Source organism: Sciurus carolinensis, chromosome 9, assembly GCF_902686445.1.
Source record: "Sciurus carolinensis chromosome 9, mSciCar1.2, whole genome shotgun sequence".
Classification (NCBI taxonomy): domain Eukaryota; kingdom Metazoa; phylum Chordata; class Mammalia; order Rodentia; family Sciuridae; genus Sciurus; species Sciurus carolinensis.
Window position 1 is genome coordinate 43,291,568 of NC_062221.1, and position 12,693 is coordinate 43,304,260.

The 12,693-nt window shown below is 40.7% G+C and overlaps 1 protein-coding gene across 1 annotated transcript in view; it reads right to left on the minus strand.

Moving 5' to 3' along the window:
- Nucleotides 1-887: 887 nt before the first annotated feature.
- The window catches only part of Nceh1 (neutral cholesterol ester hydrolase 1), a 67,665-nt gene continuing 55,859 nt past the window's right edge, over nucleotides 888-12,693 (minus strand). The window contains exons 4-5 of the mRNA XM_047565114.1: nucleotides 6,164-6,335; nucleotides 888-4,085 (exon numbers count right to left, since the gene is read on the minus strand). Coding sequence (XP_047421070.1) covers nucleotides 3,468-4,085; nucleotides 6,164-6,335 — 790 coding nt within the window. The 3' untranslated portion in view covers nucleotides 888-3,467. The remainder of the gene's footprint in view (nucleotides 4,086-6,163; nucleotides 6,336-12,693) is intronic.

The following is a 12,693-nucleotide window of genomic DNA, read 5'->3' on the forward strand; positions in this document are numbered from 1 at the left end:
ATTTGCCTTACGATCTGCCTTTGCTGCAAGGTGTACGCAGGTCCCCAAGAGTCCCATCCTTTTATGAAAACTCGGACCAGTCCAAGGCAGGGTCACCACGGGTAGCAAACACATAATGTATCCAGACAGGAGATGGACATCACCATGGAGGCCACCAAACCACCTTCCAGTGACTGAAAGTGAACTGGGGTACTCAGGTGGGCAGAAGATTTGGGCAGTGATCTGGCACACGGAGAAAAGGAGAGGGCACAGTGTCTCAAACGGGAACCAGAAAGTGCAAGGAGGGGAAATGAAAGAGGCATATTCCGAGATGGAGCCATTTTATTTCCAAACATGATTCCAAACAGATATGCTTTCCCATCTCCACACTGGATTTTCATTTTATAAAATATATTTGCTCCTAAAATCCTTCATAAAATCTGCCTTTCCCCTTTACAGTGGGAAACAGGCAAGAAGTCAAAGGTTAAAAGGTCATGCATAGAATATTATATCCACCAAGGTAATTACACAATAGTTTTAAATTCTTCACAAATCAATGATAAAACATGAAGATTAATTTATACCTCACTACATTTTGCAGCACTTCAAGGTTTTTCTTCATATATTAATGTTCCTATTTCACAGACAACAACGATATTACCAAAAGATTATCAACTTTTTCATAAAATAGGAAAAAAACCAAAGTTCTACTACTAAAAAAAAAAAAAAATCAATCTGAAGAGCATTAACTTTTTTTTATAAGAATTAACCCAAAAGAACAATGAGACTCAAGTATTTTATCAGAAACAGTGGTTGACCCCTTTTTTCTTTTATTCCCTTTTCATCTCAGAGAGCTCTTTAAAAATGTGGAATCATTTGTTGTCTGTAATTACTATAGAATTTGGCTCACAATCTGGGGGGAAAGTGTCATTTTAAGGAACTCTGTGCATGTATCATATTTTTTTTTCTTAGAAGTAGAAAAATTCAAAATAAAGTCTACTTTCAAATGGTAACAAAATAAATAAAACAGTAATGGGGTTGTGGTGCAACTCAGTGGTAGAATGCTTGCCTAGCATGAGCAAGGTCCTAGGATGGATACTGGGCCCACAAAAATAAAAATAAAAATTATTAAAACATTATATGAGGATGGTAACTACCATAGAGTGAGAACTAAAATCTCAGTTTTTAAGAAAAATATATCTTTGATGATGCATGTATCTGAGTATGAAATTATGACCTCCCCACCCCCACAAATCACCATAGGTCAATACAGTTTGTCCAATCTGAAAAACTGGTTGGATTTTTAGCCAGAAAAGACTTCAAGGATCCAGTAAGTCAGCTCTCTGATTTTATAGGGAAGAGAGGCCCAGAGATGGTAAGTGACTCACCTAAGTACCTTAGCAAGGTAGCTTGTTTGATTATTTTTTATATACACACAGGCATACACACATACACACACTGTTGCATTAACTTGTGTTTTGTACATAAAATGCTACTGGCTCTTACAATAAATTAAAAACAAGTATGCAAATCTCCACTGGTTATCTCATTGCTGGAGGAGAGACATACCCATCCCCCCGTGTGAGAAGGCTCTACTTTCTTTCCACAGTGCGTTGCATCCTTACTCAGCTGCTGCTCTCTGCAGTCCCTAGAAGTATCATGGATTGGGGCAGAAGCAGGGCTGGCAGGAAGGAGGGCAGGGTGCTCACTCGAATCAGATTTCAAGTTTCTTGCTGTGCCACAGATGCCCCTGCTGGCAGTGAAGATTTACGTCAAGATAAGCTCGGGCTGGTGGACCTTCTAGACCTGGCTAGAAGGAGAAAATGAGGGGTGCAGGCACCAGGTGCCAATGTCTGCCCTTCGCCCAGAAGACTATGAGCGGGGGTTCCTCTGACTGTAAAGGAGAAGATGAGCAGTGCGTGTCCTGTCTAAACTAGTGAACTACAGGTGGAGCGTCCCTTATCTGAAATGCCTGGGATGGGAAGGGGCTTGAAAGGACTTTATATTTTTTTAGATTTCAGAATATCTGCATCTATATTATGAGATATCTTGGGGATGGGACCCAAATCCAAACAAGAAATTAACATATCCCAAAGGCCACTTTATACAATATTTTTAACACATTTGTGCATGAAACAAACTTTCAGGATGTGGAATTTTCTACGTGAAGCTTCACATCAGCAGTCAAGTTTTGGATTTTGGAGCATTTCAGATTTCAGATTAGGGATGCTCAACTTTATGAATTTAGAGGACTTTACTAGGTGCAGTCAGAATTTCTAATTATTTTAATTTTATATGCTTATAAATATCAAAATATTTTCTCCTAATATATAGTACTATTGATTGTTATTTTATCTCTTTCCATAAAATTACATATGGATAGAACTCTAAGGTAGTATTTTTTAAAAATACCATTCCTTTTAATATTTATTACAGATGTCTTTCAGAAAAACCCTAAATCTAGCTATATATATCAACATTAAATAACTTAAAAAAATAAACAATACATTGTATTATACCAAAATAGTCCCATTTTAAAGCCATATAAGTGAAAAAGTTGAGTTCTCAAGAATGGACTAGACCTTCTAAAGGTATTTTTCATAATGTTAAACTAATAGTAAATGTATTTTGTTTTCTGACTATACCAAATATATACACACTGCTCTTAGTAATTTATGCCCCAATTTTTAATGAAACAGTAGGTTGTTTCATTTGTCTGTTTTAACTTATTTCATAATAGGAAATTTATTCTAAATCTAAATAAATTTGTTCCCAAAAGATTTTCCAAACAGTGAAAGCTTAACAAGGTGTCGCTATCCAGTGCATGCAACTTCATATTTTCTATGAATAGTTGTAGAAAGTAACTTCAAGTATCATTTCAAGCCAGCTGGACATAGAGATAGCGATCTCATAAAATGAACACTACAGAAAGAAACTCCTTTGAGAAACTTGTCTTGCTAGAAATCCTTTGTCAAAATTCCCATAGGAAACAAAACCATCCACAGAGAATGGAGAGCACTTGACCCCCCAGCACTGACCTGAAAGTGCACACGGGTAACACTGCTTTGAACCCAGAGTAAACTCTAGCAAGTTGAGGAAGAGCTTACATTTTCTTAACTCATCAGAAGTCATTTTTTTATAATCCACAACTGATAAATTTCTCAAAAGAGCATCTTGAGGAAGGCGGGACCCAAGGCAGTTTCCGGCTCCTAGTCCCACTCTCTGCAGCTGTGGATATTAACAGTAGTTGATGAAAATAAAGAAGAGAGAGAAGGGCCCACTTTGGGTACCAAACTCTGATGTTTTTGTACTTAAGTTAGTCAGACTCAGTTTTTAAAATTAGATTATCACAGAATCTGCAGGGAACCGAGATTCTAAAACTCACAAGTAACAAGAGGGAGGAGATTAGGTGACTGAAAAGTACATGTCTTTCCAAAGCAGGTGCAGGAGGTCAGGAGGGGCTTGGGTCTTCCAGAAGTTTGACTTCTTTACAGGTTTTGATCCAGCCACTTGATGTAACTCTCCCTAGTCCGGATTCCCACTGAGAAGTTGGTGGGCCAGCTTGTGAAAATCATGCACCCGTGAAAGCCATCCTCAAAGTGGTCGAGGGTCACCTCCACACCCGCGCTCTCCAAACGCTTGGCATACATGACCCCGTCGTCTCTCAGGACATCGTGCTCACAGGTCAGAATGTAGGTTTTGGGGAGGTGCTGAAGCACTTCCTGGTCTGCAATGAGTGGGGAAGAACGGGCATCCAGCAACTGAGGGATCTCCTGGACGATCCTGGCATTGCCTGTGGTCTGCAGGACAGGCTGGTAGTTCTTTGTGATGGATGCAGGCAAGAGGGACGTCCAGTTAAGACGGGCCCTGAGGGCGACGGCTTCTTCCACGTCAAGCGAAGTGTGATTGTTAACTATCATGGCCTGCACAAAGTCATAGTTGCCTTTGAAGTAGTCCACCCAGTACTTTACCATGACGTAGCGGGGCAGGATGGGCGTGTTCACGTTTTGCTGATAAGAGGGTGTGTTAAAATCTAAAGCTTGGAGGACCGGGTAGATTAAAGCTTGCAGTTTGAGCTTATTTCTTAGGTTGGCATCTTGAGCAAACTAGAAAAGAGGAAATGAATCATCTCATTTTGCATGGCTCCCTTTGCAGAAAGCACACTCTTTAGAGTAGCTTCATGTACTGCTCTGAATCAAAGGCATAAATGTTGAATTCCTACCAGGACCAGAATTCAGTAATATTTACAAAGAAAGGTATGTTGTTTGTGATTCAGTTTTGAGTGAACCCAGGGTGACCTCTGAAGCCTTTAATCCCCCATTAATGCTTAATTCATATCTATCATCTGGCATTCAGCACTGATGGCTGGGTATTGTGGATGAATAATCTGTGAATCTTATTTAATTTTTTATTCTCTACAAGGCCCCAAAAGGCAATGAGTGGCTTCCTAGGGGGAAAAAATGAGCCCTACTCTTCCAGAGGAGAGGTATTGGAAAAGCTCAATGAACAGATGACAGGACTCCAAAGTGTTTTAGTAGAATCCCCTCTGATGAGCATTTAGTCTTCATGCTTGGTGAGAGTGAGATTTAAATAATGCTGGCAGTGCACCCTCCACCCGGCTCAACGAGCCCCAGAGCGAAGCTGAAATGGGCACGGGAGCGCATCCCCATCGCAGCAATCTCAGCTCACCTGCGGCTCTCTGCAGTGTGCACACGTCACCCCATTTGTAATTCTAGTATCTAAAACTAGCATTGGTCATGTTCCATCTAAAGGCAGGCTAACCAAGTCACTGTGCTTCATAGGTAACTAAAAGAGCTCCTGGACTTCAGAACCCTCTCCCCGGGAAAGATGCAACTGCTCTGTAAAAACTAGAGAAAACGATCAGTAAATAATAACGTCTGCCCAGAATCGCATAGGCATCATTTCACCAAGTCCCAGTCCTGAATCAGATGCCCTGCCCTTATTGTCCTGGGGCTCAGAGAGGTTGAGGGACTTGACTAGAGTCCTGGATCTCATAAAGGTGGGGTTTATTTGACACCCCATTCTGTCTGGCTCTAAAGCCTGTGGTGCTCTCCTCATGGCACCAGGGGTTTCTTCTGGTCATGTGTGGACATCACAAATAAAATGACAAATGCTATTATTGGAAGATACCAAAAGAAATCGGGAGGTGAGAAGACTCAGATGCTATTCTTCCATTATTTAAATATCTATAAGAGAATGCAAATGTTATACATATCTTTGCATTTATGCAACTACCAAAGATTTTGAGTGCTATTAGACTATTAGAGCTAGATGACACAGTTTTTGTAGAACTTAATCAGGTAAACCTCAGAACCATTTTTTAAAAATTTTTTTGTTTTGGTGGTGGTACTGGGGATTGAACTACTGAGGAGCTATAACCCCAACACCATTTTATTTTTTATTTTGACACAGGATCTCACTAAGTTGCCCAGGCTGGACTTGAACTTACAGTAAGATCAACTTGTAATTTAACATCTGAAATAACTGAACCAAGTTGGTTGCAACAGTGCACTCCTATAATCCCAGCTACTCCCAAGGCTGAGGCTAAGGATTTTAAGTTTCAGACCAGCCTGAGTTTCAGACCCTACTTCAAGATTTAAAAAACAGAAAGGATGGAGGATATAGCTCAATGGTAGAGCGCTTGCTTAGCATGTGATGAGGCTCTGGGTTCAATCCTTAGTACTGCAAAAATAAACAAATAAAATAAAAAAGTTGAGTCATTACATTTTTTTTCCCTTTTTCATAGTAAAAGAAAACTTTGGGCAATATTTTTAAATTTGTCTCAAAGTTCTAAGAAAATGATCTGTCATTTAAGCAAAAGCACCCCATTTTGCAAGATAAACAGGTAGAAGGTGTAGGGGATACTTAAATTCCATGCATCTCCTTTCAGAGCAAGGGAGCCCTCTAAAATATTAGGCCTTCTCTAACACTGAGTGAAATCGGAGCCTCTCTAAGGATTCAGAGATGCTTCTTTCAATGACCTACCTTCCTATTTCAGAAAGACCTTTGTGCTCTGCAGATGCGATCATTTGAATAACCTGGCTGTACAGGAAGCAGCCCACCCAACAATGACTTGGCCCAGGCAAAGTGTTGAAGAATGTGTTGGCCTGTTGGATGTGGCCTTGCCCCTCCTCCCACCAGCACTGCAGGGCAGTGGTGTTACCTGCTGTCCAAGAGCAGCAGCCAAATTTCCACCAGCACTGTCACCAGAAATGCCAATTCTGTCTGGGTCAACCTTGTACTTCTGTAAGACTTCTGGCTGCAGGAAGTACTTTGTGGCACGGATGACATCATGAATTTGCTCAGGAAAATACACCTGTGGGACTAGTCTGTATCTGTGAAGACAAAAGTTGTATTCATTTAAGGACTTCATGAAGTTTTTATAAGCCACTTAATGTTTACAGACAAAAACTGGTTCTTTTAAGGCTGAAAATAGATAAGGAATTAAAATAAATATAAAACATAAAAATAACTTAAAAAAAGTTTTTTGCAAAATCCTTAGTTTGTAATGTAATAATTTTGTGTTGGCAATAGTTTTCTTTTATTAACTACCAGAGATCCAAAAAAGCAAAACATGCTCATCGGCACTAGGAACTCAAGAAGAAAACGTTAACCCAGATGTTGATTATTAAGGATAGAATTATAACAGGTTTTGGAAGTTTCTGCCTGGAAGTCAGTAATCCATTCACGATGTTTCAGGTTAGAAGGCAACTCCACAGTATTACACTTCATTGATCTCACATACAATGAGCCCGTAAGGCATTTATCATAATTTATTTGATAAGTATCATAAAACTGGGCTCCACTGAAGAGGTCCATGCCAGCCTGACATTGAACCCAAGCAAAGTCTGTATTCACTGGAGACTGGAACTAAAAGATCAGTTTCAACCAGCAAAAGGAAAGCTAAGTTTGCCATTTAGTCTAGTACAGACCCTCTCAGACATTTACGGGGCTCCTTCTACCACCATGCTTTGCGAGGTTGGAGTTCTTTGTGAGCTTACAACGGTGATATTACAATTGGTAATAAGAAATAACCTGGTTTCATCCAATGCCCCCTCATAATATTACCTTAGGTATCCACCTTGGCAGTCTTGGCCTGGAGTGCCCACTCAGTGCCCACCCTCCTCCCACTCATCCTTCAAGCCTTAACTGGAGGGTTTGCCTGCAACTCCCCTTGCATCTGGGGCTAAGTAGGCTTCTCAAGGACTGCCCTGATATTTTTATATGCAGTTATATTACTGTTCTTACTGCTTCTTATTAAAACTATTTCCTTTTGTGTTTCCTCTAAAGGCTGCGCTCTCTCATACCAGGAACTGTGTTCTCATCACTGTGTTTCCAGTATCTACAAGTGGTCCAGGTCATCATCATGATCTATCCAACAAACCTTTTTTTGAGTATAAACAGCTTGCAAATAAAGAAATTGAGGTATAGCCAGGGACGGTGGCACATGCCTAAAATCACAGTGACTCAGGAGGCTGAGGTAGGAGGACTGCAAGTTCAAGGCCAACCTCAGCAACTTAGCAAGGCACTAAGCAACTCTGAGAGCACCTGTCTCAAAATAAAAATTAAAAAGGTCTAGGGATGTGGCTCAGTGATAAAGCACCTCTGAGTTCAATCCCCCATATCAAAAAGAAGACAAAACAGGTAAATAAAAACTACTTGATTTGTAAAATAAGCCAAACACATACTGAAATAAAGTAGGAAAGAAACTACCTAATTAAAATGGAATAACAGTGGACTGACTGCGTGGCTGTGATATAGAGCACTTGCCTAGCATGCACCAGACCCTGGGTTTGATCCCAAGTACCATACACAAACACACAAAATTGAATTAACAGTCATTTAAGACTTAAGGTTTGAGATTTCTATCTTATAGTGATCATGTTTATTTTCAGAAATGATTTTTTCCCTAAGCTACTCTACAAAAGGCCATTTTCCCCCACCTAAAACCTAGGTATTTTTAAACATCTTGATATTCGATGCAGATACAAACAAATAGACAAAAATTTGTGAAATACTTTAATATGTAGTGAATGCTAAACTGTTCATTCAGGATGTATCACATTTTGAAACTAAATGCAATAAGAAATTCCCTTAGTGACTGCCATGTAGCATATAAAATAAGCTTTTAAATTTATTTCTTATTTTTTAAATCTGTGGTGATCAATTAATCATTCAAAATGCTTTTTCTCCAGGCGATTTTCAGTCTTAAATTGCTACCACACTGTTCCATTCATTAAGAACCGGCTAGAGTAAGATTCCACAATTTTGCCACTAGGTGGCGATATCTCACAAGAGTCTATCTACCCTGATCTTGATCACTTCACCATTCCCAAACTGAATGCTTAATTTTAAGAAAAACAGATGCACTTCATGACTTAAAACCTGAAAGTAAAGGCTATTTTATTTCACTAACATTCTACGTATCATGACAAACACTTTTCTTGGTTTCTCAGGAGGTCAGAACGTATTCCTACTAGGATACAACTATGAATTAAATTCAAATTCCAGATGCTATTTCAGAAGAGAACTTGGTGTCTTGGAACAAGGGAAACTGGTAATCTAAAGACATGCTACTAATTAACCTTGTCAATTAATAACTGACTGAGGTAACAAGGTAAACATGCATAAAAACAAACATTATGATGTAAGAGTCTTCCTGGAACCTCTGAAGATACATATTCTAACCCTCCTCTTATTTTTGTTCACATTGGAAACATTCTTTAGGAACACTATTTTGAAGATTAGAAATTATAACAAAACTAGCTATTTCTTAGATAACCTGGTTAAAAAAAATAGGCCTGAGAATTATCACCTGAAAATTCATCTGAAAAGTATCACAAAATTTTGTAATATATTCATAAAGACAGAACACTGAGAATTAGAAGGAAATTCATAGGTGATATAGCCAAAGAAATAATACAGAAATATATCTACTATCTGCTGCTTGTGTTCAAAGCTATGTCCCTGTAGAGTACTTTAAAAAGGATTCCTTTTTTTTTTTTTTTAATTTAAAAATTGAAGATCTTAGCCAGGTATGGTGGTGCACACTTATAATCCCAGTGAATCAGGAAGCTGAGGCAGGAGGATTGCAAGGTAGAGGACAGCCTTGGCAGCTTAGAAAGACCCTGTCTCAAAATAAAAAATGATGCCTTGCAAGCACAAGGCCCTGGATTCAATCCCCAGCACCGCAAAAAAATAAAAATAAAAAAATAAAAAAATGAAAAATGAAAAGGGTTGGGGATGTAACTCAGTGGTAGAGCACCCCTGGGTTCAACCCCTGGACACATAAAGAAGTAAATAATATAGATCTTGAGTAAAAGCACCTGATCTAGCTATACACACACACATAGATTATATGTGTAAGCGTGTCTTAACGTGCCCAACTCACTGCAGGGAGAGCTGAAGGCAATGCCAGCTAGACCTCCTCCCTTTATCACTGCACACACCTTCTCCCAGATGAACAAAAAGTGCCAACTCAGGCACGAGGGTTAATTAGTGGAATAAATGTGAACACTCTGAAAAGCTTATCGTATTCCTCCTAGATGAGACACTCTGCCAAATGTTCCACAGCTGTGTTTCACTCCAATCTCAGGACAAAGCTGTGGGTTTAAGGATAAGAACACAAGGCTCATGGGGGATGCATAACTTGTCCACACCAGCCAGGAAGGGGCAGACCTGGGACCTTGACTCACAGTTGACTTCAAAACCCTCCCCCTCCCTTAAAATATATCTTCCCTCTTCAAAACCCACAATCTTTAAAAGAATATACATATATACATCAGAGTACTAAATGCTCTGAACTGTGGGTTTCTCGCATCTCAGAACATTCTCGTGATTTCAATGGACTTACAATGTTCTCAAAACAAACACCAAGCTCTGTACCTGAACCCACCTGGACCCCTCTTCAACAACATAATTTTCCTCATTCCAAACAAAATGTTGGGGATTATTTTATACCTTTTACATATAAGATATATGTTATAGAGCTCTGTTTGTGACGGTGAAAGTAATAAAGCCATATGGCTTTCAAAACATATAAAAGAGGAAATTCTTCCTACCCCCTACTCTTCTGGCCCATCTCTAAAGATTCCACTTCCTGGTTTCTGGGCATGAGCTCAGGGGTTCTCAGTTCTTCCCTCCCACTTCCCCCAATCTGAGCAGAGAACCTAGGGCCTTGCGTATCAGTACTAGGCCAGGGCTCTGCTACTAAGCACAAGTTCTGTCTTCCGTGTGTACTTTACCTATCTGCATAATCTTGGCAGTTTTTCAAAACACTGCCCCTCTACAAAACATTCCAATTTGATTAGTATGGAGCAGGGCCTAGCATCCATATTGGAAGAAAATCTGCAAGCAATTCTAATGTGTAGCTAGGGCTCAAAACTCACCAGAGTCCAGTCACACCTCATTTCTCTCTGAACATGGCTCCCTCATTCCCATTCTCAATGAAGTGGTCCCTCTAACCGCTGGGCCTTCTCTCTTTACTTCCCCATCAAATGTTCCCATCCTTTAAGTCTCACTTCAAACGTCACTTCTCCCAGTAAACCTTCTGAGCACGGTTCCCAATGTATCAACAGTAACCCTCCTTCCTTAGAGCCCCCTCTAAGTCTCTCTGACAGCACATCAAGATGGACACCTCGACTTCCTTTAGAAGTAGAAGGAGAGTCATAATTATATACCCGCGAGTTAAGATGAGCCCAGCCTGAAGTGAGCAGCACCATTTCTACGTTTTAATACTTCCCCTATGAGCCGCTTTATCAGCAGTGACCAGGAGGTGGAGCAGTGCTCAGGAACACTGATGATTTGTTCCTTAAGTTGAAGGCAGACACTGTGCATAAGCCCAGAGTTGAGGGGACGCGTGAGTTGCTCCAGGCGTATGCAAGTCGAAGCCCAGAATGACACTAGTGTTCTAAGAGGGTTGGAACGAATGTTGTCGCTCAAAATAACCTAACCTGTAAACCGCGTGCCCGCTTCTGTTGCGGGAAAGGACAGAGTTCGCTTCGTGCTGTGCCAGCTAGGTGAAAGGTTCATGCGATGGTCTGGAATGATATTACATTCCTATTAGATTTGGCAGGAGAGAGAGAGAAGCCTTGGGCTTTGTTCAGCTTTTTTTCTTCCAACTTTCCACTGTCTCCCAAGAAAAGCTCAACAGATCCATCTTGGGAACATGAAAAGGTTGCTATCCCCCTAAGACTGGGAAGCCCATCTTCAGTAGGGGATATTCCAAACAAGTCAGTAATTACATCCACGGCATCTTTCAACTGTTTAGTCCTCTCACAAGCTGCTTCTTCTTTTTTTTTTTATTTGTATTGTAAACAAATGAGATACATCTTGTTTCTCTGTACATGAAGTAGAGGCATACGATTTGTATAATCATACATTTACCTTGGGTAATAGTTTTTGATTCATTCTGTTATTTTTTTCCTTCCCCTACCCCTCCCACCCCTCTTTTCCCTCTATACAATCCCTCCTTCCTCCATTCTTGCCCCCTTCTAACCCCCCATTATGTGTCATCATCTACTTATCAGAGAGATCATTCTTCCTTTGGTTTTTTGAGATTGGCTTATCTCACTTAGCATGATATTCTCCAATTTCATCCTGCAAATGCCATAATTTTATTATTCTTTATGGCTGAGTAATATTCCATTGTATATATATACCACAGTTTCTTTATGCATTCATCAACTGAAGGGCATCTAGGTTGGTTCCACAATCTGGCTATTGTGAATTGAGCAGCTATGAACATTGTTGTGGCTGTATCTCTGTAATATGCTGATTTTAAGTCCTTTGGGTATAGGCCAAGGAGTGGGATAGCTGGGTCAAATGGTGGGTCCATTCCAAGTTTTCTAAGGAATCTTCATACTACTTTCCAGAGTGGCTGCACTAATTTGCAGCCCCACCAGCAATGTATGAGTGTACCTTTTTCCCCACATCCTCGCCAACACCGGTTGTTGCTTGTATAAGCTTCTTTTGCATTCAAAGGACAGTGAAACTGCATTGGGGCACAAGGACTGTGAAGGAATGATGAGCCTCATTCAGAAAACGTGGTTTGTGCATAAAGGCCTTCCTCACATTTCTACTCTCAAGATTGGCTCCCTGAGATAGATCTGACCACCATTCACTCAGCAAGGGCAGTGGGGCAGCAAAGCCTTGGCTGCTTGGATAAGAACAACACTCAAGGGGCTGGGGATTTAGCTCAGTGGCAGAGAGCTTGCCTAGCACACACAAGGAAGGCCCTGAGTTTGGTCCTTGACTGAAAAAGCAAACAAACAAACACTCAAAGGATGGGTATCAGGATGCTTCACCAAAATCCTAGAGTGACTGAGCCTAGATTTGGGATCTGATCAAACAATGTGAGGCTTCTGATGATCTGTTCCCAGATGAAGACTTCATAGGGCTGGGTCTGTGGCTCAGTGGTAGAGCAGAGTGCTTGCCTAGCGTGCTCGAAGCCTTGGGTTCAATCCCTGCACCACATACACACAAAAAATTTCATGAGACATATCTATGTGAACAGCAGAGAGTGCCAGGCTCTCTGTTTATCTAAACTGCCTCCACCCATTCATAAGCAAGCTCCCCTCTAACCTCAAGGGCAAAAGAGAGCTAAGTAGAGCGCTCTTCCCCAGGACCAGGGGAGCCCAAGTGGGCTTCTCCCTCTAGCCTCCCTTCTGGGTGAGGTTCAGGTTCACAAGCTCC